Source organism: Gobio gobio (genome assembly GCF_949357685.1).
Source record: "Gobio gobio genome assembly, chromosome: 25".
In the NCBI taxonomy this organism is placed as follows: domain Eukaryota; kingdom Metazoa; phylum Chordata; class Actinopteri; order Cypriniformes; family Gobionidae; genus Gobio; species Gobio gobio.
Window position 1 is genome coordinate 29,143,416 of NC_137121.1, and position 26,219 is coordinate 29,169,634.

General features: G+C 37.1%; 2 protein-coding genes across 2 annotated transcripts in view; one reads left to right on the forward strand and one right to left on the reverse strand.

The window, feature by feature from the left end:
• The window catches only part of LOC307122063 (uncharacterized protein), a 39,774-nt gene extending 36,789 nt beyond the window's left edge, over positions 1-2,985 (forward strand). The window contains exon 14 of the mRNA XM_079809878.1: positions 952-2,985. Coding sequence (XP_079666004.1) covers positions 952-2,339 — 1,388 coding nt within the window. The 3' untranslated portion in view covers positions 2,340-2,985. The remainder of the gene's footprint in view (positions 1-951) is intronic.
• A 1,134-nt stretch (positions 2,986-4,119) lies between these two features.
• uevld (UEV and lactate/malate dehyrogenase domains) lies at positions 4,120-21,828 on the reverse strand. Its single transcript, XM_079809885.1, has 12 exons — positions 21,655-21,828; positions 21,433-21,517; positions 21,241-21,306; positions 20,945-21,108; positions 16,873-17,014; positions 16,687-16,775; positions 16,485-16,590; positions 14,738-14,908; positions 13,199-13,375; positions 10,717-10,804; positions 10,471-10,594; positions 4,120-6,417 (listed from the first exon to the last, which is right to left on the reverse strand). Exons 1-12 carry the CDS (start codon positions 21,694-21,696, stop codon positions 6,253-6,255), a joined length of 1,419 nt encoding a protein of 472 aa, XP_079666011.1. The 5' UTR covers positions 21,697-21,828; the 3' UTR covers positions 4,120-6,252.
• Between the last annotated feature and the right edge of the window lie 4,391 nt (positions 21,829-26,219).

Below are 26,219 nucleotides of genomic sequence, written 5' to 3' on the forward strand. Positions count from 1 at the left end.
CCGCAGTGTGTTGCTCGGAGACTCGGTTCCCCTGTGGTTTCGTTTTGAAATTTTCATTGGCTAAGTGAAGGAAAAACAAACAATATTGTATGCAAGATGTTACTCACAATGTTAACTTATTTATTTTATACAACAGTTAAATAAACAATATCACATTTGCAATTGTGCTGATATTTGGGAAAAATGGCACTCTTGCTCGTATATTGTAACATGAAGATGTCTCTGTACATTGACATCTCTTTACATTGTATGATAGAAATTAAATAAAGACAAAAACTCATCAGGACAACCTCTATGCACGTAAAGAAGTCAGTGTCATCTAAAATCTAAAGCCTGGGACACACCAAGCTGACGATCGGTCGTTTTTGATGGTCAGCCAGCTTAGTTTTTTCACCGTTGGCTTTAGTCGGACGGCGTCAGGTTTTTTGGCGCCGATTCAACATGTAGAATCGCCGTTGGTGAGGGAGAGAACTCGGACTCATTCACTAAACTGAACAGCCAATCCGTGCACAAGAATTATAGCAAAACAGCGAGCAAAGAAGTTAAAGCGCTACAGACAGAAGGCTGTTCTAATTTTACATCATCTTACCTGAGTGTTCCTGGGCGAATATTTGAATAATATCATGAGTGGAGTGGAATAAAGAAAGTGATCAGCAAGATTTGTTTACCGTTTTTGTAACATGCTTGCTAGTTTACAGTCGGCTGTAGTTCACTCGGTGTGTTAAAGTGCAGCTTTTTTGCTCTGATGCGAGGCGAAAACACTGTCACCTTTTATCAGCGTTAGTTCTGTGGCGTTGGTTTTTCCCTACCCTAAGACCTCTCATAAAAATCTCATGACCTGTTATTTGCTGAACATTAAGGAACCTTGTAACAAACTTGTTTTCCTCATCCTGTGCTTTTATACGATTTTACACTGTTACAACAAATGTCTTTTCTGGGTTTGTCTTGTAGCCAAGGGAGACGAGTTCCCAAAGATACCGCTGGGTGAGGAGCGTCCAATAGTGCTGCTTCCAGTGAGCCAGACTGAGTCTGTACCCTTACCACCAGCCGCACACAACAGTCAAACCTCAACCAAGCTTCAGGCGGAAGACACCACCCACAACCAGAGCAGCTATAAACACATCCCTACTATTACCTCATCTTCCCCCCTTTCAAAGGACACCGAATCGGCTTCCAACTCCCCTCTTTCAAAGCAAACCCAATTGGCTTCCAACTCCCCTCTTTCAAAGCACACCGAATCGGCTTCTAACTCCCCTCTTTCAAAGCACACCGAATCGGCTTCCAACTCCCCTCTTTCAAAGCAAACCCAATTGGCTTCCAACTCCCCTCTTTCAAAGCACACCGAATCGGCTTCCAACTCCCCTCTTTCAAAGCAAACCCAATTGGCTTCCAACTCCCCTCTTTCAAAGCACACCCAATCAGCTTCCAACTCTTCACTGTCACAAGCTAAACCTGAAGATTCAGGGTCCACTCAGGAGAACAAAGACAGTGCCCCTGTACAAAGAAATCATCTACCCAGCCCTGAACCAACACCAGTTTCAGCAGGGACTCCTTCGTTGAAGGTTAATGAATGTGTCGGTAGGCCCCTATCAGTGGCGTCTGAAGATTGGCCTCCTCCGTACCAGACAACCCAAACAGATTGTTCCAGTATCCACTCTTTGAATCTCCCAGAATTACCTCCTCCACCTCCTCCCTGCACCGAACAAGAGGTCGAGCTTTTACCTCTAGAAGAGGATGTCCAGTTTAACCTTCCCCCACCACCGATTACCCAACCTTTGGATCTCATCTTAGAAGATCCATCTTCATCACCTTCCTCGTATAGATCCTATCGGCAGCTAAGCAAGTTTCCCGTCAACCTGTATGTTCCGCCATCCTCAGGTGACCGGCGACCTTCCAACACCTCGCATTACGACAACCTCTCGGAGGAGGAGGATCAGTCTGTGGAGAGGCTGTTGGAGATGGCAACCACATTGCCGCATAACCCAAACTTCAGCCTCAAGAACACCACCCTTCCCTTTCCTTCAGAAGATGCCTTGTCTCTTACTCTACCACCCCCATCTATGTTCTTCTACACCCCGGACTCTTCGCCACTCCCTCCACCTCCTCCATGCATCGAGGAGTCAAACCGTTGGGTGACTCCAGACTGCATTTTCCCCCAACCACCCACCGGCTTCGCAGATAGACCCTTCCTCATGTCTTCTGACCCATGCAATCAGACTGAAGAAGATAGGGGTCAGTCAGAGCCTCCAAGACTACCGCCCAAAAAATCACGAGGCACAATGCTCTCTCCTGTACACTCGGATTCAGACTTCTACCGAATGCATGTTCCAAGTCATTAGTTGCTGGAATCAACCTTGTAAGGCAAGTACTGTTAGTGTGAACTGAAGGCATGTTTCCATCTTTTGGACTTTTATACTTCAAATGATACGAAGTGAATGTTTTAGATGTTGTGATTATTTTCTTATGTTGCAATGTGTGTTAGATCAAAACAGGATGCTAGAATGCGCGTTTGTGTTTTGTGAGTGTGTGTTTCAGGCAATTTGTTGCATTGAAAGATGGAAGCGTCTTGCGGTTATCAGAATCACCATTTAGCGAGTTGAGTAACCAGTTTTCCGGGAGTCTTAACGTGTTTTGAAGGGGTAGCTTTAAAGGATTAGTTCACTTCAAAATGAAAAAGGATTTTTCTCCACATAATGGACTTCAATGGCAACCAACGGTTGAAGGTCCAAATCAATGCAGTTTCAAAAAGGCTTCAGAGGCTCTGCACGATCCCAGACGAGGAATAGGGTCTTATCTAGCAAAACCATCGGCCATTTAAAAAAAAAAAACATAGTGGTAAGAAAAAGTATGTGAACCACTTGCAGAATCTGTGAAATGTGAATAATTTTAACTAAATAAGAGATCATACAAAATGCATATTTTTTATTTAGTTCTGTCCTGAATAAGATATTTTACATAAAAAACATGTTTACATATAGTCCCCAAGACAAAAAAAATGAATTTATTAAAATGACCCCATTCAAAAGTTTATGAACCATTGATTCTCAGTGCTGTGTGTCGTCACCTGGATGATCCACGACTGGGTTTTTTTGTTATTGTTGTTTTTTATGGTCGTTTGTCCTGAGCAGTTCAACTGCCCGATGTTCTTCAGAAAAATCCTCCAGGTCCTGCCAATTCTTCAGTTTTCCAGTATCTTTTTCATATTTGAACCCTCTCCAGCAGTGACTGTGATTTTGAGATCCATCTTTTCACACTGAGGACAATTGAGGGACTCAAACACAACTATTAAAAAAGGTTTCACATTCACTGATGCTCCAGAAGGAAAAACGATGCATTAAGAGCTGGGGGTGAAAACTTCTGAACAGGATAAAGATGTCCAAATGTTTCTTATTTTGTTTAAATATCATTTGATTTTTATTTAGTACTGCCCTTCAGAAGCAACAGAAGATACATGTTTCCCAGAAGACAAATTGAGTACAATTTACCTTGATCTTCAAATTCAATAAGTTGTCAGCCCCCGACTCTCAATGTGCCGTGTTTCCTTCTGGAGCATCAGTGAATGTTTGAACCCCTCAATCGTCCTCAATGTGAAAAGATGGATCTCAAAATCACACAGTCACTGCTGGAGAGGGTTCAAATATGCAAAATATGCTGGAAAACTGAAGAATTGGCATTTTTCTGAAGAACGTTGGTCAGTTTAACTGCTCAGGACAAACAAGGGACTGAAGAACAACCATCACAAAACACAAAAACAGCCGTGGATCATCCAGGGGACGACACACAGCACTGAGAATCAATGGTTCATAAACTTTTGAACAGGGTTATTTTTATAAATTCAGCCATGTTTTTTGTCTTGTGGACTATATGTAAACATTTTATGTAAAATATCTTTTTCAGGACATAACTAAATAAAAAATAACATGCATTTTGTATGATCTCTCTTATTTAGTTATAATTTTTCACAGATTCTGCAAGGGGTTCACATACTTTCATATATATATATATATATATATATATATATATATATATATATATATATATATATATATATATATATATATATATATATATATATATATATATATATATATATTAAATACTTTTTAAACCACAATCGCTGGACTTCGGTGTTGTGCTTCTCGGAAAGGTCACGCCCATGATGTACGTGGAAGGAAAACTCCGTTCTCCATCTTCAAAATCGTCCGACATCGTTGTTTTCCTTTATTTTTGTAAAGGCCGTTTGATTTAGTCTTCGCACGTTTGTTTTAACACTGGGCCGGTACTTCCACGTGCATCACAAGCGTAACCTTTCGGACGTGAAGACCTTTTTAGACGTCATATGTCGTGCAAATTTGAGCATTTGTGGTTAAAAAGTATATAATTTTTTACGAAAATTACAGATGGTTTCACTAGATAAGACCCTATTCCTCGGCTGGGATCGTGCAGAGCCTCTGAAGCCCTTCCAAACTGCATTGATTTGGACCTTCAACCTGTTGGTTGCAATTGAACTCCATTATGAGGAGAAAAATCCTGGAATGTTTTCCCTAATCTTTTAAACATTTTAGAAATTGAGAGGTGCAACTATTGATATTTCCTCTGGACCCGGAGATGTGACAGTCGTTAATGTTTTTTTGGGGGGTTCATTTTGTCTGTATGTTGTTTTCTGGGGCGTTCTGAGAGGTGACGAAACCATGTTCCTTGTTAGACATACAAGTACTGCAGTGGCATTGGTTTTCGACTGGATGGAAGGCAAAAATGATTGATTTGACTGCATTTTGCAGGTTTTTCCCCATTCGATCAGTTATTGTCATGTATTTGTCTTATGTTTTGTGGGTTTATTTTATATCTTAGTGCAATTTTTGTGTTGTTTTTGTTTCTTTTGAAACATTATCATAGTTAGGAAATGTAAACAAGGATCTCACCACACCGACATTAGATTATTGTAACCGAGATACTTCTACTTAAGACATTTTTCAGTGGTCCTTGATTTGCTCAAAAAGGAGTTTCCTTTGAAATGTAAACCTTAGTGCTTTACACTGCCCTTTAGCGCCACCTTGTGGAAATGAAGCCCAGCATGGTCAAAATGGATTTACTGGGAAATACACCCACCACAGTCAATGTTAAAATGAAGCTGTTTATTCATAAGGTCATTGTATGGCTTTATTGTGTAGTTGTAAATAGAATGAGTTTGATTTGTACTTTATTTGTATTAAGAGTCTATATTTAATTGCTTTATATATTTGCTATATATTGATTCTCAGGTTAAATTGTTGTTTTAACCCCAGTTTTATGCTCATTTGACTTTTCATTTGCTTAAAAAACTTTTCCTTATTGCAACAATATATAGTAAAGTGGAGTGTTTTATTTACATTATTGCTATCTTCAAGTCTGATTGCACATTCAGAGGTACATGACAAGCACAACAAGATAAAATATATACCGGGATCCATTTCTTTAGAAAATGTACATTCACTTACAGAAACGCACATTAGGAACCCACGCCCTTTAATTCATTCATTTAAGCAAACCTAAATTACAGATTTGCCTGATTGGTAATAGCATTTAAAGGGATAGTTCACCCAAAAATGAACTTCTCACCCTCAAGTTGTTCCAAACCTTCATGAAGTTCTTTCTTCTGCTGAACACAGAAGAAGATATCTTGAAAAATGTCAGTAACCAAACAGTTGATGAGGCCCTTTGACTTCCATAGTATGGAAATAAAAAGCTATGGAATTCAATGGGGTTGCTCAACTGTTTGGTTACCGACATCTTTCAAAATATCTTTTGTGTTCAGCTGAAGAAAGAAATTCATACAGGTTTGGAACAACTTGAGGATGAGGACAATTTAAATTTTTAGGAGAACTAGCCCTTTTAACAAGCACTTAAAAGCCATTCATTTTACAGCCATAATTTAACTTTCAATGAAGGCACCATTGTTCATTATTTGCACCAGTAACCACCGTCAATAAGTTATATGTCAAAAAGGATTGCATCTACATAAGTTCGTATTGTAAACAATATTGAAGTGCAGTAATATTATGCATAATGCTTCACAAGATGCAAGACTTCCACTTCACAGTGGCTGCAGTGAGAATATAAAATAAGCACGTGATGCAGGAAGGACTAAACTACATCTTCACATCCTATTGGAAATTTCTTTGAATAGCCCCTGAAAGTGTGTCTCAAAGCTGCGGTTGTAGCAGAGAAAATGTACCGCTTGTAGAGGTGATGGCCTTTTGTCCAGTTCCTGAATTACAATCTCAGCTGCATGAAGAGGTTAACCTGACACGCCACACTCTCCCTCAGCTTCATTTCGTCTTCTGAACCTAAAGCCAGACCTGCTAATCTGGTGGAGCCGTTTTCCCCGAGGATGCACGGCAAGCTGAGGAACACTTTGGAACCGATTCCACCCCAGCCCTGGATGAAGGAAATGCACACATGTTAGAGACACTGGAGGCTTGCAAACAGATGATCTTTAACATTTTAATGTTTCAGTGGCTTTTAGAGCGCAACAGTTAAGTTCTGGAAGTAAAAACTTTCTTCATAGGAAATAGATTTTTAACGATAACTTGTAAACCTTTAAAGACCTGTTATTAAAGGGATAGTCCACCTAAAAATGTAAACAACCCTATGATTTACTCACCCTCAAGCCATCCTAGGTGTATAATAGACATTCTTATTTCAGACGAATGCAATCGGAGTTATATATAAAAAATGTCCTGACTCTTCCTAGCTTTATAATGGCAGGCCAAAATTTGAAGCCCAAAAAAGTGCATCCATCCATTATAAAAGTACTCCACACGGCTTCGGGGGGGATAATAAAGGCCTTCTGAAGTGTAGCGATGGGTTTGTGTAAGAAAAATATCCATATTTAACATTATATAGTAAAACATGGCTTCCGGCGGACCGCCTTCCATATTCAACTGATGAAAAAAGCATAACTAGCACGACGTAGGACCTAGCATAAGCATTTTGAGCAGTGAGGGGAAAGGTCACGCTAGAGAACATGCGCGGACTAATACAAACACCCTTTACAAAATTTTACAAAACTTCAAAATCGGCCGACATCATCGTTTTACCTTTTTTTGCTAAAGGGTGTTTGTATTAGTCTTGGCATGTGTGCTTTATACATCTAGCGTGACCTTTCGACGTGATAACGCAATCACTGGTGCGCCGCAGAGCAGCGCAAGATTAGCAAATTAGGGGCTTTTTTTGTAGAAAATGACCAATGGTTTGGCTAGATAAGACCCTATTGCTCGTCTGGGATCGTGCAGAGCCTCTGAAGTCCTTTGAAACTGCATTGATTTGGACCTTCAAACGTTGGTTTCCATTGAACACCATTGTGTTGAAGGACTGTAAAAAGCAAGGCCAGATTGTCTTGTGGAGGACAAACTAAGGACACTTTTTGCAGAGGGAATCAATTGAGAATGGCTCTAATTTACATGCATTTCCTTCACCTGAATCCCCCCCACCCTCATGCTGAGATCACCTCAAACATACCCAAAATTGTACAGGATTATCAGTGTTTGATATCGTTTGAAATGTCTCAGTGGGACTGGTACAAAAATCTCGTCCCCACAGAAGTATACAAGAAGATAAGAGTTTTTAGAGCTTAGAGATATTTTGCATATTATGATGGGTGTTGCTTTAGGAGCCATTTGGTCTCTTTCAATCCAGGCAAATGGGAGAGCGATTTTAATTTCAATTTAAATTCCCTTTGTTATCATGTTTCCATTTGAAAGCAGTTTCTGTCTGATCTGAGTACTACTTAAAGCGATGTAGCAGAAAGATCGGGGGTGGACACTGTAATTTCCACAAAATTTTTCAACTAAATATCGAAACAAATCTACTTATTAAACTAAATTAACCATATAAACTACATTACTGATGGAATTATTTATCTAAAGCCCACACTGTCACTGTATGATAATTGAAATGAACTGATGACATAACCGTTTTCTCCAGAATAGCTAGACGGCTGAATAAAATTATGCTGCATTATTTTCCTGTTTAACACTGTAAAGCTGCTTTGAAACAATCTGCATTGTTAAAAACGCTATATAAATAAAGTTGACTTGACTAATGAAGTGAGCCCATAACGTGGGACGTCTTCTAGATGTCATGCGTTATGTAATATTCTGAAGTCGGGTATCAATATCTTATTCTTTTCTATAGAGTATTTGATATTATGTATGGAATATCTTTAATTTGATTATGTAATTGGCATTATACTTTTACCTGACTGTTAATAAATTGTTACATTTTTTATCTATTCTGACTTACTCTGTAATTATTAACTATCTCTAGTACGGAACGGTATAATTGCAACAAAGGGTTAAACAGAATGATTAAATGTGTGATTCACTATTTAATATAAAAGACCAAACAACCAATTGGCATTTTAACCTAAATTCGAGATTATGATAAAATGGAGTCAGATAAAGAATATTAGAATTAAATCCACTCTACCCAGCTGAAAACACTCCATCATTCAAATCGCCTGAAATTACCGTCATTGGAACAAATTCAGTGGTCTCACAGTGTGGAGAAAAATCTTGAAATGTTTTCCTCAAAAAAACTAATTTCTTTTCCACTGAAGAAAGACATGAACATCTTGGATGAGATGGGGGAAAGTAAATTTTATTTTTGAAGAACTAATCCTGTAAGTGAGATTGTCATTGTACTGTTTTGTTGTTGTATTTTTCATTAAGAATAATAGTCTACTGAACCCACCATTCAAGCAACCCGTCCCAAAATTGGCGCCAATTCTAAACCGAAAGTAAAATCACGGCCACACTGCCGTTCACTGTCATGCGTGTCCACTGGCACATTTTCAGTTCATGAATTAATTGAAAACACTCGCACTTCTCTGCACTGTTATGAATGCCAGAGTGGCCGTGCGCATTTTACTTTCGGTTTAGAATTAGCAATTTAAAAGCCCCTGCCGGTGATACCAGTATTACTGTCGTCAATTAACCGGTGGGGAAATTTCCTCACCGTCTCATCCCCACTTTCTGTGTAAGTTGAATACGGAAGGTGGTCTGGCAGAATCTAGACATTTTACTTGTTTCGCTTCAGAAGGCCTTTATTAACCCCCCGCGGGCCGTGTGGAGTACTTTTATAATGGATGGATTCACTGCCATTATAAAGCTTGGAAGAGTCAGGACATTTTTTTATATAACTTATTATAACGATTGTATTCGTCTGAAAGAAGAAAGTCATATACACCTAGGATGACTTCAGGGTGAGTAAATCATGGGGTTACATTGCACGAGCACCGATTTGCCTATGATTTCAGGCATTTGTCGGCGATTTCCCAAAACCTGTCGGCGAGTCAAAATCGGGGCTAAAATCGGGCAGTGTGAACTTGGCATTAGCTAGACTTATCCATGATGTAAAAAAGCATTAAGAAAGTATTTTTTTAAAAAAACATTATTAACTGAAAAATATTCATGACGCCATTATAAAATAATTTGACAGAGTATTAACACTTAATGACATTTTAAATGACAAATTCAACTTCAAAAAAAGATTTATGACAGGTTATGTTGTCTTGGTAATGTCAAGTTGTCATGACAAAGACACTATCGGTTATGATGTATTGGTTTATGTCAAGTTGTCATTACAAAGACATCTCAAATAATGTAATTTTTGCATTAAAAATGACATAATTGAGCGAATGACACTTAATGACAGTTGTTATGAACATGCTGTATGTCATTAAGTGTCATTCGCTCAATTATGTCATTTGTCATGATTATGAAGGTGTCATGTCAGTCCTATGGACACCCCTTCAAGTAAAGTGTTACCCAAATTTTTTAAATAATTGTATTTAATAGTGGAATTTGTGGTGAAAAACTACATTACCCATGATAATGAGTACAGAATACAGAAAATTCCACTAATCAGAGAATCAAGGCAAGCAAATTGTGCCTAAAGAGCTTTGCAGGGAACGTCCACTCCCATGAGGCACAGCAAATTACGTAATCAAGTTCACTATTTGCATGTATATGCATATTTTGCAATAAAATATATAGTTTTTTAGATATAATTCGCAACTATCAATGAATACTTTTATATTTCACCAATGTTTTTCAGTTGAATGACTTTTGCAATGCTTCATAGGATTGTGTTTCTTTCCCTCATTAATGCCGTTAAGTGCGCAGCCTTGTAAATTTGTCTTTTTGTCCGATTTTCAACTGCTTTTTTGCTTCAAACGGAAGTTTGCAATGTTGTGATTCACTTCACAGCTGTTGGTTGGGTTTCATGGCTTATAACAATAAACAAATAAAAAAAAAAATATTTCTGGAACCAACGCAGGCGGGAACTCTATAAGGTTTGCATTTCCAAAATGTAACAAATAATTTTGAAAAACTGAACAGACGATTTGAATCTTAAATCCTAATATGAAAGTTAATCCTCTCATCACTAACGCACATGTAGGACGGACCACAGAGTTACGCATCATACCTCAGCCAGTGTTGTGACAGAGTGTATTTTCCTTTGGTCTGTTACGATGCTGTGAATGATGCTAGCAATGGATAACCCAACTGACCATGACCTCTGACCTCTGCCCTTGAGCATCTCCAACGCCCTGAAATCATATCAAGCCGTTCACACTTCATAATGCAATAACAAACCAATAAAAACACATTTTTAAATTTCTATTAGAAACAATATGAAACATATCTGTACGGTGATGATTTAAACCCATACCTGTCCATCAAGGGTTTGGTGGAGTTGGACACTGGGGTTAACGCTTGTAGTTGGTCAGTTCCTGGCTCCAGATTACCCCAAACCGCCACTGAGGGACAACCATAGAGAGCGATCAAACGTATTATTTAAAACCAGACTCAGAGTGCTGATGTGACCATGATGCAAAGGAAGAATTTTAAAGCAGAAGTCTAGGCTTGTCTTCCACTTTTCAGTTCCACATAATCTTGTGTGTTAAAGAGGTCATGACATGGACAGTCAAAATCTCATTAATATGTACAGGTGTTAAGAGGCAACGCCCCAGTTACCTGTCACCATTTGTGATGATTGTCCTCTAAATGCCCCTTAACATGTGTACGAAAATCAAGAAGGTGTGCTTGTAAGAACTTGTGTGTCCAATCACAAGAGCAATAATGTCTGTCAAGTAAGACTGTCCAATGTACGCAACACGTTTGAGCTTCCTCGAGAACCAATGAGGTTCATTCTCGTGTTACGCAGCACGTTTGAGCTTCCGAAAGAACCAATGAGGTTCATTCTCGTGTTACGCAGCACGTTTGAGCTTCGGCAAGAACCAATGAGGTTCATTCCCGTGTTACGCAGCACGTTTGAGATTCAGCAAGAACCAATGAGGTTCATTCTCGTGTTACGCAGCACGTTTGAGATTCAGCAAGAACCAATGAGGTTCATTCTCGAGTTACGCAGCACGTTTGAGCTTCGGCAAGAACCAATGAGGTTCATTCCCGTGTTACGCAGCACGTTTGAGATTCAGCAAGAACCAATGAGGTTCATTCTCGAGTTACGCAGCACGTTTGAGCTTCGGCAAGAACCAATGAGGTTCATTCTCGAATTACGCAGCACGTTTGAGCTTCCTCAAGAACCAATGAGGTTAGTTCTCGTGTTACGCAGCACGTTTGAGCTTCCGAAAGAACCAATGAGGTTCATTCTCGAGTTACGCAGCACGTTTGAGCTTCAGCAAGAACCAATGAGGTTCATTCTCGTGTTACGCAGCACGTTTGAGCTTCAGCAAGAACCAATGAGGTTCATTCTCGAGTTACGCAGCACGTTTGAGCTTCCACAAGAACCAATGAGGTTCATTCTCGTGTGACACAGCACGTTTGAGCTTCCTCAAGAACCAATGAGGTTCATTCTCGAGTTACGCAGCACGTTTGAGCTTCAGCAAGAACCAATGAGGTTAATTCTCGAGTTACGCAGCACGTTTGAGCTTCCACAAGAACCAATGAGGTTCATTCTCGTGTGACACAGCACGTTTGAGCTTCCTCAAGAACCAATGAGGTTCATTCTCGAGTTACGCAGCACGTTTGAGCTTCAGCAAGAACCAATGAGGTTCATTCTCGAGTTACGCAGCACGTTTGAGCTTCAGCAAGAACCAATGAGGTTCATTCTCGAGTTACGCAGCACGTTTGAGCTTCAGCAAGAACCAATGAGGTTCATTCTCATGTTACGCAGCACGTTTGAGCTTCCTCAAGAACCAATGAGGTTCATTCTCGTGTTACGCAGCACGTTTGAGCTTCCGCAAGAACCAATGAGGTTCATTCTCGAGTTACGCAGCACGTTTGAGCTTCAGCAAGAACCAATGAGGTTCATTCTCGAGTTACGCAGCACATTCGAGCTTCCGCAAGAACCAATGAGGTTCATTCTCGTGTTATGCAGCACATTTAAGATTCCTCGAGAACCAATGAGGTTCATTCACGTGTTACGCAGCACGTTTGAGCTTCAGCAAGAACCAGTGAGGTTCATTCTCAATTCAAGCAGGTTCGGTTGAGCTTCAGTTTATATGCGCTGATCAATGTTTATAAGTCAATAGAACCCTAAATTAAATCGGTTCATCAAATAAATAGATCAGGTCTCTTCAGCAAATTTAGACTAAAGGGCTCAATTCATATGGATTTGTTTGACAATCTCTATATGAATGTTTTGATGCGTCAGTTTTAGTTGCGTAGACTGTCAATGAAGGACCAGAAATCTCTTAGACATTAATAAAAAGGTCTTCATTTGTGTTCCAAAGATGAACGAACGTCTTGGGGTTTGGAACGAGATGAGGGTGAATAAATTATTTGGGGGGGAATTAACCCTTCAATTGAACATTTTTTGCTTTTGTACCAAAATTGACACAATTTTACAGTGACAATTAGTAGTGACTATTGAAATTTTGGTGCTGTAACAACCCTAGATCATTTTAATCTGACTCAGGCTCTATTACAGAGCTGGTCATCTTGAGCATCAAAACACATCACACATGCTGTTGTGCAGTGAAGTAGGCCAATCACAGCGGTGGGCGATTACTTGTGTTTCTGAAAGAATAAACCTCCCTTGAAATGAAGTGAAAATGAGAATGGAAAATGTACATTTTTGATGCAAAAAACTGATCACTTCGTAAACTAACCTCGATAAACATAATATAATGATGTGAAAAATGATTTCATGAGCACTATAAAATATGTCAAGCAGCTCCTGATCCACTCACCCTTGTTGTTCTCTGAGAGTTCTCCAATGACCCAGGCCTGCTTGCCTGTGTTATTTGCCACCAGTGAAATGTTGATGATGTGAGACAGTCTCTCTGAGTCCAGATTACACCCCACACCGATCACTTGAGTGGGCAGAAGATGACTTTGTCTCCAGGCAACATGTGTCATAATGTCCACTGTGAACATTAAGGTCAGTGGTCACATTCGTGGTCGATAAAGTAAGATTTTGTTGTCCGTTATATCTTAGATTAGTAATTGCTGACTAAATCATGAATCGTTCACTATCAGAAGTAGAGCTGCAAGATTCTGGATACATTGAGAATCATCATTTGTTTGTTTCAAACAGAGATCACGATTCTCCCGCAATTCTGAACAGACAATTAAAGGGTTAGTTCACCCAAAAATTTAAATTCTGTCATTAATTACTTACCCTCATGTCGTTCGACACCCGTAAGACCTCCGTTCATATTCGGAACACAAATTAAGATATTTTTGTTGAAAGCTGATGGCTGAGAAATGCTTCAGATAGTCCTCCATTGGCATTCAGTACATTTACACTCACAAGACCCATAAAAGGCACTTAAAACGTCGTTACAAAGTCCATCTCACCACAGTGACTCTACAATAATTTTACGATGCGACGACAATAGTTTTTGTGCGCAAAAAAAAAAATCTAAATAACGCCTTTATCCAACTTGTTCTTGTCTTCCGTGTGTGCCTCCACGACGCATGCGTGAGAATATGACGCAGATCCGGCGTTCGGACACATGACCCAGAAGCGATTTGTTTACAAGCAGAGGAAGACGCGCGTGTCTAAGCTGTTGAATTCTACATTGATCGTGCTTTAGGTCTCGGCGTAGTTCTCAAAATGGGGACTAAAGTGTGCATTTCATGGATTCCCGAACGCCGGATCTGCGTCATATTCTCGCGCATGCGTCGTGGAGGCACACACGGAAGACAAGAACAAGTTGGATAAAGGTGTTATTTAGATTTTTTTTTGCGCACAAAAACTATTGTCGTCGCATCGTAAAATTATTGTAGAGTCACTGTGGTGAGATGGACTTTGTAACGATGTTTTAAGTGCCTTTTATGGGTCTTGTGAGTGTAAATGTACTGAATGTCAATGGAGGCCTATCTGAAGCCTTTCTCAGCCATCAGCTTTCAACAAAAATATCTTCATTTGTGTTCCGAAGATGAACGGAGGTCTGACGGGTGTCGAACGACATGAGGGTGAGTAATTAATGACAGAATTTTCATTTTTGGGTGAACTAACCCTTTAAACAAAATAACAAACATTTACGTCTAGAGGTTCTGACAAAATGTTAATTGCTACAGTCCATTTCAAATGTTGAATGTTTGAATGAATGATTTTATGACTCGCTCATAAAGACTTCACTTGTTTAATCTCTTGAATGAATGATTCAATGACAAATCTATTTTTTTAGCAGTCATTAATGGAGTAAAAATGTATTATAAATGGGACATTTTGATTTCCTGGTGTCTTTAAGCACAGGCTAAGCCAGCTGCCGATCACTGACCTGGTTGGGAGGCGATGAGCATCACAGCTTTAGGACACAGCTGGGCGAGACGAGGGATGATTCCTCTGTACATGTCCACATTCGTCTGAACTACACTCAAATATGACTGCTCATCACTCCAGGCATTTGCTGTAACAACCACCACTTTAGAGCCCGCTGAGGCCGACAGGTCTATGAAATTGAAATTAAAGACACTCTGTCACAATCTGTGGTGTAAGAGAGGTTGAATAACTTTTTCAAAGTGGACAGTAAAAAACTGAGAAACAAGTAAAGACTTTGTGGTAGCATCTAGAGACAGAGCGCATTTAGGCCACGCCCACACCGGGGGAAAACAATCAAGCCGTATCCATTGACTTTGTATTGCATGAGGCGGCCTCCTTGTCATTTATGACTTATAACAAAAAACAGAACACCGTCTAAAAGCTGTTATGTGACAGGGTGTACAGCAAACAAGCTAAAAAAAAAACACAGAAATAAGTTTTTATAAGCTGTCGACTCAAAAAAAACATGCGTTTAAGGAGACAAAAGTGGATACAGGCAATAAGACGTGAAGCATCAGCAGGAAGGATGGGTACATTTTTGGATCCTGACACTCAGTATGCCTCAGTATCCCTACGTGTGCAGTAAAAATTTAGTCACTGTTAAGTCAAATATCCAAATGTCAGTTTTATATATTATATTTACTGTCGATGATTACATTCCCCTCTAGTGGGCGTAGTTCTCAGTGTAATATAACATGTCACGCTCTGTCTCAATTGCCTGTATCCACTTTTGTGTCCTTAAACGCTTGTTTTTTGGGTCAACAGCTTATTAAAACTTTGGGGGTTTTGGTTCTGGGTTTTTTTTAGCTTGTTTGCTGTACACCCTGTCACATATCAGCTTTTAGACAGTGTTCTGTTTTTGTCATAAGTCAGAAATGACAAGGAGACCGCAGAATACAAAGTCAATGGAGACAGCTTGATTGTTTTCCAATCAGGTTCCAAAAAAAATATTAAGCAGCACAACCTTTTCCAACATTGATAATAATCCATCATATTAAAATGTTTTCTGAAGATCATGTGACACTGAAGACTGGAGTAATGGCTGATAAAAATTCAGCTTTGAAAATTAATGAAAAAATATATATTTTAAAGTATATTAAAATAGTATTATATTAAATTGTAATAGTTTTTCACAATATTACAGTTTTTTCTGTATTTTTGATCAAATAAATGCAGGCTTGATGAGCATAAGAGACTTCTTTCAAAAACATTAAAAATAGTAGTAAAAATACTTTTGACCGGTACTGCGTTACATTAATAAGAATCAGTGCTGTAATTGTTAACTAAACCAATTTTTTTTTAAGTGTTAATTGTAATAAAGCTATAAATAAACTAAAATATAAATATATGGTGAAAAACTTAAAATAGCTCAGACTAAACCTAGAAATTATTAATAAATTACAACACACATAAGACAAGCACATAACAAAACTATTAAAGTAAACTAAAATTAAACTGAAAATATAGAAACAAAAGCTAATTAAAAATATGAATAATACTATGATATTATATAAATAATACTAAAATAACACCAATGAGATTTTGAAAATGTGTTTAAATGTCATGAAAATAAGTCTCATAAAAGCCAAATATGACGATTTCTTTTCTTTGATTTTGGGGTGAAATATGACCCAGACATGTTGAGGATAGATACTGAGAGAAAATTAACCATTTGCAGTGGTGGTTAATGTAATGATGTAAAGCACCTTTTGAGACCTCGACCTTTGGTAAACTGAAAATCTCCAAATCCACCGTGCCGCCTTTGGTTGAACTCTCAGGGATGTCAATCAAAACCAGTTTGTCAACACAGCTCTATGACGGAAAGTATGACATTATCATCTGGTCATAAAAATGTGGTTACGTAACCATAAGCTATTTCTGGCAAACAAGAGACAATCTTGTAGTTACCTTCGCCATAATGCTCAACACGGCAGCTATTCCCAAATCTCCCCCGCCAATCACAGAAACTTTGACCTCTTCATCAGTCCGATTTCCACCTATAAGAGCAATTACAGATCATATTATGATTTGAATTCATACAAGCGTTACGGAACATGTACAATTGCATTTTTCTTTTGTCCATTCCAGACATACCTTCATTAACTTTGAGATTTGAGACATAGGCCAGTAGATCGTTGGGATTGTCACCATGTGCTGAAGATTTGGCGCTCAGTGGAGGTTCCTCTTCAAACTTAGTGATCATCTCTGCCAGAAGCCCATTCACAGATGACTTTGGCTGCAATAGTGAAATTTTTTGTTATATATATATATATATATATTAGGGCTGTCAAAAGATTAATCACGATTAATCGCATCCAAAATAAAAGTTTGTGTTTACATAATATATGTGTGTGTACTCTGTTAATTATTATTTATATATAAATACACATACATTCATGTATATATTTAAGAAATATTTGCATGTATATACTGTATATACATTTATATAATCTATAATATATATAAATATAAATGTTTTTATATAAAAATAATATTTTTTTCTTAAATATATACATGCTTGAGTGTGTATTTATGTATTAATAATAATTAACAGAGTACACACACACATATATTATGTAAATACAAACTTTTATTTTGGATGCGATTAATCTTTTGACATCACTATTATTTTTTTATTTATATATATATATATATATATATATATATATATATATATATATATATATATATATATATATATATATATATATATATATATATATATATATATACACACAGCTCTAGAAAAAATTAAGAGATTATATATATATATATATATATATATATATTATATATATATATACACACACACACACGCACACATACATACACACACACATACATATACATACACACACACACACACACACACACACACACACACACACACACACGCTTATATAAACAGGGTTTATATTTGATTGTTGACAATTTGGCGTGATCTCGGATTGTTTGGTTCTTCGAAGCTCATCCTGGACTTGCTGTCATAGCAACAGGTCCGTAAGCTTAAACCTGCTCAGGAGCAGCTTATTTCATGTAAAGAAGGTGGAAGAAGGTGGACTGGTCTGATGAATCACAACTCACTGCAGAATTAAATGTGCACCTCGACTCAAAACTGTTCGTCTGGAGCAGCACCGATTCAATATTTAAGGTCGGGCTACTATAGCCAAACCTTTGCTCACTTGTGCCGATGCCAAATGTCGGTTTCATTGGTGCCAACAGTGCAAATCTTGGTCCATAAATACAGTAATATTGTGAAATATTATCATCATCATTATTATTATTATTACAATTTAAAAGATCTGGGGCCTATAAAGCCAGTTTAGGTGGATTGCCAGGTATGTTTCATTTTAGTTTGCACCAACCCTGGGTTTTAGGCGCCATGAAAGTGGCTTAGATTTAAGCAGTGTTCATCGCCATAGTAACTTAAGCTCCATGGCTAAACTGCTCCGGGGCAGGTTATGTCCTGGGTAAGAGATCTGGCTTTTAGCTATGATTATTTATTATAAACATTTTTATATGGTTTATATAGTATTTATATAATTATTATACCCTTAATCCATTACTCATGACCAATTTGAGGTATTTTAAATATAAATAAATATACAGATAATATGTAGCCTAATATAAATACACTTTAGAATCAAAAGACAAAGCTTTAAAAATGATTACACGTGAGCTTACATGTTATGTCTCTGTATGCAATATATTGTCAACTAATTTCACAATTTTAGCACTGATATAGCAAGCTATTTTCTTCTTGCTGTGTAAATGCATTTATATCTTCAGCAGAAAAGAGAATTGAATCTCGCTGATTCTCTCACGAGAGGTGAATCATGTTTCAAGGCATGTGATTGGCTGTCCGCTAATGATGTCACGGTCAAATGTGCACGTGCTCCATGAACTCAGAATCACAGCCTGAGTTGACAGACAAAGTTGATGATCAGCATCACTACCAACAAAGTCTAATTTAATTGGTTCTTTTTAAATATATTTTATAATGTAATTTATTCCTGTGATCAAAGCTGAATTTTCAGCATCATTACTCCAGGCTTCAGTGTCACATGATGCTTCAGAAATCATTCTCATATGATGATTTGCTGCTCAATTTCTGATTATTATCAATGTTGAAAACAGTTGTGCTGCATAATAATTTTGTGGAAACTGTAATACTACTGTAAATTCAAAAAATATTACTTTTATTCAAATTGATTATAAATGAGATTAAATACATTTATAATGTTACAAAAGATTTCTGTTTCAAATAAATGTTCTTTTGAACTTTCGATTCATCAAAAAAAATCTCTGAAAAACCTGTTCCATGATTTCCACAAAAATATTAAGCAGCAAAAACGTACAATTGTCAACATTGTTAATAACAAGAATCATTATTAATAATTAAGTACCAATAATAATTGATAATAACTAAGCATCAATGATTTCTGAAGGATCATGTGACACTGAAAATTCAGCTTTGATCACACACAGGAATAAATTACATTGTAAAATATATTCGAATAGAGAACAGTTCTGTTAAATTGTAATAATAATATTTCACAATATCACTTTTTTGCAAACACAAGACTTCTTTTAAAAGCGTGAAACATAAAAAAAAAAAATATATATATATATATATATATATATATATAAAAAGATTATTTATTTAAATGTGTGTATATATATAATAAATAAATAATCTTTTTTATATATAAAATACATATATATATATATATATAAAATACATATATATATATATATATATATATATTGATTAACTACATGCACTTCCTATAGAGTTAGGGTAGGATAAGGGTTTGGTTGAAGGTAAGTTGCATGAAATGATGCATATTTTACTGTTATTACCATGGTAAGTACACTACCAGTCAGAAGTTTGGAAACTGTACTATTTTTTTAATTGGTTTTGAAAGAAGTGTCTTCTGCTCACCAAGGCTGCATTTATTTGATCCAAAATACAGCAAAAACAGTATTATTGTGAAATATTTTTACAATTTAAAATAACTTCTTTCTATTTGAATAGATTTTAAAATGCAATTTGTTCCCGTGATTCAAAACTACATTTTCAGCATCACTACTCCAGTCTTCAGTGTCACATGATCCTTCAGAAATCTTTGCAATGATTTGCTGCTCAAGAAACATTTCTGATTATTATTAATGTTGAAAACGGTTGTGTAAAAATTTTTTTTCAGGATTATTAATGAATAGAAAGTTCAAAAGAACAGCATTTATCTGAAACAGAAAGCTTTTGCAACATTATAAATGTCTATAATGTCACTTGATCAATTTAATGCATTCTTGCTGAATATATGTATTAATTTCTTAAAGTTCTTTCACCCCCCCCCCAAAAAAAAATTTATTATTACAGACCCAAAACTTTTCAACGGTAGTACAATAATGCAAAAGCTTTCTATTTCAGATAAATACTGTTCTTTTGAACTTTATTTTCATCAAATAATGTTTTACACAACTGCTTTCAACATTGATAATATTCATAATGTTTCTTGATCAGCAAATTGTTGTGTGTACAGGAACAGGCAAAGAGATGCAGGAGATGCAATCCAAAACGTGTTGTAATAGTAACAAACTCAAAGCGGGCAAAAAGCACAACATAGTATAACGGTGACCAGACAAAGAGTGAGTGAACTGAACCGAGATAATGAACTAGACACAGCAGAACAAATTAACTAATGAGGGTAACTATGGAAACAGACAAGTGGAGGGAAAACTAAGACAAAGGAACATGTGACAAATCAAAACACAGAGAAGACCTAAAAAACAGACAGACATGCGACACAAATCATCCTATTAGAATCATTTCTGAAGGATCATGTGACGCTGAAGACTGAAGAGTTGTGATGCTGAAAATTCAGCTTTACATCGCTGGAATAAATTACATTTTATATTATATTCAAATAGAAAACAGTCAATTTACATTTTAATAATATTTTACAATATTCCTATTTTTTTTGTATTTTTAAAAACATAAATGCAGCCTTGGTGAGCAGAAGAGACTTCTTTTAAAATCAATCAATAGTACAGATTCCAAATTTTTGACTGGTAGTGTGCATGTAACATATGTAACAAGGACAATGTCAAATGAAGTGTTACCGTAATTTGCATATACAGAAATGATATGAAGTTCTCTTACATGGTCCCAGTTGTGCAGACCCGGCAGGTGTATTCTCCCCTTGGAATCGACATGTTTACCCTCCCGTATGACCATGCTGGACGTGGGTCTCAGGAAGCAGATGGGAGGCGTGAAAGGAAAGGAATCCACGAGCCAAAGCAGGATGGGCAGGTTATACGAGTGCCCTGTCAATACATTAACATCCACAAAGACATGTTCAAGTCAACATGAAGAAGAGTCTTCTGAGCAATTATCAGTGAGCTATTATATCTAGTATATTCCCTCTTCAAGTAAACAATAGAGTCATTGAGTCTCACCTTGATATCTGACTGGGATGTTTCCAACCAGTTTGAGAATATCCTTCTGTAAACTGTCACTAAATGCTGTAAAAGAGGTTTCAGTAATGATTACAAATAAGATGCATGCACTAATTTAACTAACTAAACCAGATAAATGTGGTTTTATTTGTTACTATGTAAGTTACTCTGGTCTTTAAGAAAACGACTTACTGTATGTTCCAGATTTTACCTCCATATCAGCGTGAAGGCGAGACACTTTCTGTAGCTCTTCGACAGCCAAATCACGAAATTTATACTAGTTAGGAAACAAAGTAACATGTTAGAGAGAGTAAATAATCCATATTTAAAGGCGTGAATTGTGACACTCTTGACTAAACTTTCAAACAGGTTTACAGTGTCTATTATCATCCTTACTTAAGAGTTATTACTCACCTTAGAGAGAACTTTCTTCACAGATTCCGAGTTTAAATCCATGTTCGCTGTTTAAAGGTGTGCGTTAAAACCGGGGAAGCCCGAGCTCGTTCAATCTCAACCAGGGAATGAAGTGAAACTTCCGCAAACACATTTCAGCTCAGCTGACTGTCGTCTGGTGGCCTACGGCAAGCCGAGAGGACTCAGAGGAGCGATGCCATGCAAATAAAACACCTACGGATGACGAGGCGGTTTTATTGATTGTATTAAAACAGCAATTACGAATTGAATTTAAAAAATACAAATATAAATAAGTATATTATAATTGATGGACATTTTCTGCGATCAATATAAAAGATGTAAAGGCATTGCAAATATTTTAGGGTTGGGTTTTTGAAGGCACCCTTATGAATCTTATCGCATATTTATCTACACCGATATGGCATAACATTATGACATTATGATATTAATATTGTGTTGGTCCCCCTTTTGCTGCCAAAACAGCCGTTGAGGCATGGACTCCACTAGACCCCTGAAAGTGTGCTGTGGTATCTGGCACCAAGATGTTAGCAACAGGTCCTTTAAGTCCTGTAAGTTGTGAGGTGGGGCCTCCATGGATCGGACTTGTTTGTTCAGCACATCCCACAGACTGGGCCGCATCAATGCACGGGTTTACCTGGGCGTAAGCCAGGGAGAGGGCCCATGCTGGAACATATTGAATTGAGATCGCGATCTTTCAACGATTAATCATGTGGCTCTAGTTGGTAGCAGTTCTGGTGGATGAAGGGCCCCTCAAGAGGTAAAGCCCAATGTTGAATGGCAGGACCCAAGGTTTCCCAGTAGAACATTGCCCAAAGCATCACACTGCCTCTTCCGACTTGCCTTCTTCCCACTTGCCTTCTTCCCATAGTGCATCCTGGTGCCATGTGTTCCCCAGGTAAGAGACGCACACGTCCATCCACGTCCAGTTCTGATGTTCACGTGCCCACTGTTGGCGATTTCGGTGGCACCCTGACTGGTCTGTGGATATGCAGCCCCATACTCAACAAATGCACTGTGTATTCTGACACCTTTCTATTCCTGCTTCTAACACATCAACTTTGAGGACAAAATGTTCACTTGCTGCCTAATATATCCCACCCACTAACAGGTGCCGTGATGAAGAGATAATCAGTGTTATTCACTTCATCGGTCAGATCGGTGTATAATATAAACGATTTAAACTTTATTTGTAAATCTAACTCTCTTTTACAGGACTCACCATTATGGAAAAAAAAAAACACATATTGACAGATATGTTGATGGACAGGAACGTGGGCGGGGTTTGGTCTGTAGTTCGGTACGATGTCACGTCACCATGAAATCAAAATGGACTTATTCTTTTTTTTTATGGAATATTTATTACAAATGAATGATCTGTGCACATCATTAGGCTATTAATTTCATTTGTGTTCCCTCCTAATCCTTTAATTAAAATAACTTCCCCTCCATGCAAAGACATCTCTTCTCTGATGACGTGTTTACTGGCGTGAGGGCGGGACAGCCTGTCACAATCGACCAATAGCAAACCACAACCATCCAACGATCAAATCAATCCCTGATGGACAAAATCAAGTCCAGCCCTATTTTTTTTCTCATTAGAGAATCCGTCTCGCTCACAAATCTAGTCGAGTTTTTCATATTAGACATTTATAACACTATACTTTGTATTATTACTTCTGCAGTAAATTACAAAAAAAATAAATAATAATAAATTAAAGTTTCTAATACAGATCTTCTGATCTAATCAATCTCTCTAAATTTTAAATATTTTTGTAAAAATACTTAGAAACGCTGTTGTGATTTTTTATTTTGCCTCTGGAGCAAATGGGGAAAAAAAATATTTGCTGTCCCGTCCACCGCTACACTCTAAAAAAAAAAGGTTCTATATTGCACCAAAAATGGTCCTTGGCTCGTAATCATAGGGGAACCTTTTTTAGTGCTATATAGCACCAATTTTGGTGCTTCAGTGGTTCTTCAGCGGTTCTTCAGAGGTTCTTCAGCGGTTCTTTGACTAAGGTGCTATATAGCACCTCTGAAGAACCACTGAAGAACCGCTGAAGCACCAAAATTGGTGCTATATAGCACTAAAAAAGGTTCCCCTATGATTACGAGCCTTTTTTTTTAGAGTGTATAGAAATTTACCCATATGACAACTTAACCGCTTCTGAGAAACCCGGAAATTTGAAAAGGGTCCATAGGGAAGAAAAGCCAACTTCTGTTTCATGCCAACTTTATTAATTCTCTCAAAATCTATTAAAGTTCCTCAGCATCATTTATTTAGGTGTACATTATTATCCAGGTGCTGAACTAGTAACTTTTATGTGTTACTTTTCACAGCACTGAATTATGGACCAATCACAGTTGTTTGTGATTAAAGATTCTTTTTTTAAAATCTAGTTAGAGAGAATTTTGTTTATGACAATCATTGGATTTCTACTTAATACTTTATAACATTTCAACGCTTTAATATATGGCCTTGTCCCAATCGGATGGGGGCATCCGTATGCAGCAGAACACAACTGATCTGCCTCATTTCTCATTCTGACAAGATCATTTCTGCAGACCAAATGCATGCTTGCTTAAATCAAAATCAAAATATATTGGGAGAAAATTGACAACGCCACTGAGCATTTACTATTGTCTTTTCTGATGGAATATTTTTTAATAATGTTGAGGTTATATTCACTTTTTTCTGTTCAATGAAATCTTGTTGAAGATTGGGAGACAATTTTAAATTATTAACAATGAAAACATATGGGATTTTTGCATTTTGACGATCTCTTGAATTTTGGTTTAATAATTTGAGTTACAATTGTTATGTGAACATTAAAATAGGAATATCACTGTTTCCCAATTTTGTGAGACTGGTGAGTGGGCGTCAGACACTATGAGGTCCTGACTTACCCCCAGAATCATTCCTGGTATTCGGTGCCGTTTGGCCATTATAAAATGTAGAAAATCAAACTCAGTTTTTAAAATAATCTTTTGTGTAGTCATGATAGGGTGATTTAAAACATTTGGAAAAAGGTCAAAAATGTCCACCCTGTTAGGGACAGATTTTTTTTTACTTTTTAAAGTACTACATTATTGATACCTTTTCATTCATTTTCATTGTCAATGAATTATTAGCATTCTAATATTTTATTAAATTACTTTAAAAAAAATAAAATAACAAACACTGCTAAACAGGGTGGACAAGAGTTGTAAAGAATGGATGGATGATTTCCTATCACTCATGTACAACCAGATACAATTTTACTTTATTTTGAACTGGATTTAGATGGGAAACAATATGTAAAACATTGCCAATGAACTTCTTCAACTTGAATCATAAATTACCTTCACAATAACTATATACACTCTCTGTGTCCACTCTGTTAGCTCTTCTGATATAACAGGGTCGACATTCTGACCTAAAATCAGCCAATGCACTGCGAATGGAAACAAGCTAACCGTTCAAACAGAATTGCTTCAATTAAAAAAAAAAAAAACATTTTTGAAAAATGTTCTACTAACTTTTTTTCATATTTACCTTAACAGGGTGGACGTACTAAGGTTGAGCACATCAAATTTGAAAGATAAAAATGGTAAAAATAGATAAGGAGGGATCTCACTCACTTGCCCAAGTTGTATTCCTTCCAAAGAAGTGACTGCTTTATGTGATATTTAATTTTTCCAACTTCCATTTAAAGAGTGGAAAATAAATTGAGGGACAAGCTAAAAATCTCAATTATAATTGCTAAAATAAATTTAATATTTGAAATATATATACATTAGAGAGAATCATTACATATACCCAACAATGTAGAAAGAAATGGAAAAATGGATAGGAATAAGAAAATGGGCTGGGGATATAGGAAAAATAGTGATGTATGTATCAAAATGCTGTAATTTTTTTTTTAATTAACTTCAATAAGTTCCAATGGTGTTATTTTTCAAATTATTGAACACACAACTAAGACAGGTTTAAAATATATATCGTTCAATATTTTAAGGCAGATAATGATCTTTACTGGGGACAAGAAAAGCACCAAATCCCAGGAATGAGCCCCCCTAATCCTGGAAAAACTCAAACCCTAAAAATATTTTGGAGTTCTTGGGCAAACCGATGGCAACATCACGTGGAACACACAACTATTAACCATCAAACAGTCTTTCAATGTCTCTGTCTATTAGTAATTAAACTACTAAGTTCATAAATGCTCATTTATATTAAGGAATATTCATTCATCCATCTATCTGATCTTTATTCTGGAAAATTTACCACACGCACAATGTCTACATGGCTTAATTATGCACATATAAAGGACTTGATTTCTCTGCTCTCCAGGATGGATGCTACGAAAGTGTAAAATCACTGTAATTTGCCTACAAGCAAACTAAGTATGATGTCTTTTAAGTGCCTTATTTTAAAGCCGATAATGTAGCCATGAAGGTGATGCTTACGGGCGTTTACTCTAGTCTGGTCAGTGACAATTGGAGCGAGCAAAGGTAGGCAAATGTTTGCACGCCTAGCGAGTAGAACCCTCTGTTGGTCAAAACCG